Source organism: Asparagus officinalis, chromosome 1, assembly GCF_001876935.1.
Source record: "Asparagus officinalis chromosome 1, Aspof.V1, whole genome shotgun sequence".
Taxonomy (NCBI): domain Eukaryota; kingdom Viridiplantae; phylum Streptophyta; class Magnoliopsida; order Asparagales; family Asparagaceae; genus Asparagus; species Asparagus officinalis.
The window spans coordinates 55,610,216-55,612,287 of record NC_033794.1 but is presented as its reverse complement, the minus strand read 5'-3'; the positions used below and the strand labels follow the sequence as shown (position 1 = coordinate 55,612,287).

Here is a 2,072-nt window from a genome sequence, read left to right as displayed (position 1 = left end):
ATGTCAGAATCACGGGGATATGGATTGACCGGAAACCCCGCGACCGCTGCAAAAGGACCAACGCCCGCCGTGTCCCGATCACCCCACTGATAATCCAACCATCGGGGCTAACAGAGCTCTTCGCCAAGATTCCAACGCATCCGAAATCATTCGAATCCGAGTTGGGATGGCGGATCAACGGCAAATACACCTGGGAACACCTCGGACCAGACTGAGACACCCAGGGGGATCCCGGCCAGGACGAAACACCCGAGGGGGGTCTTGGCAAAGCCAAGACACCCCAGGTGTCTCGGCCAGGCCGAGACACCCCAAGGGGTGTCTCGGCCTTGGCCGAGACACCCCCAAGGGGGTGTCTCGGCTTTGGCCGAGACACCCCCAAGGGGTGTCTCGGCCTTGGCCGAGACACCCCCAAGGGGGTGTCTCGGCCTTGGCCGAGACACCCCAAGGGAGGTGTCTCGGCCATGGCCGAGACACCCCTAGGGGTGTCTCGGCTATGGCCGAGACACCCCAAGGGGTGTCCTCAAGAATGGTCCCCCCCCCTCTCCTTTTGGCTATAAATAGGCCCCTAGTGCCTCATTTGAAGGGGCTCTTGATTGTTGGGGGAATTCCAAGGCTGAATTATCTTAGCCAAGGATCGCCTTCTTCTGAAGCGGCGAAGCCCTGCCGGAGCGAGGAGTCGGAGTTTTCTAAGAGAGCGGCGAAGCCCTGCTGGAACGAGGAGTCAGAGGATCCACATCAGCCCCCCTCTTCATTCATCTCTTCCCCTTGGTATTGGCCTTAGCGTTGATACCAAGAAGAGCTAGTGTCTCGTTTTAAGCCGAGACATAAGCTTTACACCTCTGAGATCCCACGCGGATCGACGGGGTTCAGAGTTTCTAAAATCCCCCCGCGGATAGACGAAACTCTGCCCGATTTTATCGGAACAGATCTGAGTGCCCCGGTGGTCCACGGATATCAACATCCCCGTCACAGGCAAAAGACCCACGCAAGCAAGAGATGACAAACAGCTCTTGCGTTTGTTTGAAAAGAGTTGTATCTGTTTTGTTTTCATTGTGTATCGGTCTTATAAAAAGGCTATCTTTTTATTTCATTGTAACGATTGAAGTTGTAATGAATGCAGCAATGAATACAGCAACTTTTTCCGCAAACACAATACTTCTTGAACTCCTCCAGTTCATATTCTCTACCATTGTCTGATCTCAGACACTTCACTTTCAGATCTGTCTCGTTCTCCACCATGGCTTTCCACTTCTTAAAGATGTTGAACACCTCCGACTTGTGCTTCATGAAGTATACCCACACCTTCCTCGAGTGATCATTGATAAAGGTAGGGTAGTACGCCGAACCGCCAAGAGAAGACACGCTAGCTGGATCCTACACATCTGTATGAACAACCTCTAGCTTGTGAGGTTTAGGTGGTCTTCCACCCTTCAGAAAACTAACTCTCTTCTGCTTCCCGAAGCTACAGTCTTCGCAAACACCGACTTCCACCGAATCAATACCGGTTAGCTTCCCTTCTGAGTGTAAAATCTTCATACCATTCTCACTCATGTGTCCCAGCCTATTGTGCCACAGATCTGCACTCTCCTTGCCTGCAGCAATCGCGAGGGTGTCACTCGCGTGTGAAGTTAGGTAGAGGGTACCGATCTTGTTACCTCGGGCAACCACCATGGTACCATTGGAGATTTTCCACGAATCTCAGGTGAATGTTGTAACATAGCCTTCTGCTCCGAGCTGGCCAACCGAAATAAGATTCCTCTTCAACTTCGGTACGTGTCTGACGCTCTTTAGAGACCACTAGGAGCCCTTCAACTGTATTTGCACGTCGCCTCTCCCAATTACACTACAGGGTTCATTATCCCCCAAGTATACTTTCCCAAAGTCCCCTGCTACATAGTTCTGAAATAGCCTTCTATTAGCAGTGGCGTGGAATGAGGCTCCCGAATCAATAACCCATGAATCGGAATCGCTATCCATAGCGAGAATCAGCGCATCTTGCACAATATGAGCCTCCTGCTCATTTTTCTTTGGTGCTTTACAGGTAGAATGTTAGACCCTAGAGGGGGGGTGAT

General features: G+C 51.4%; 1 protein-coding gene across 1 annotated transcript; it reads right to left on the bottom strand.

Moving 5' to 3' along the window:
• LOC109834503 (uncharacterized mitochondrial protein AtMg00300-like) lies at positions 1,375–1,671 on the bottom strand. Its single transcript, XM_020402543.1, has one exon. It carries the CDS (start codon positions 1,669–1,671, stop codon positions 1,375–1,377), a length of 297 nt encoding a protein of 98 aa, XP_020258132.1.

Coding starts and splice junctions, on each gene's coding strand:
- LOC109834503 (XM_020402543.1), bottom strand. CDS start 1,671: ATGGTGGTTGCCCGAGGTAACAAGATCGGTACCCTCTACCTAACTTCA.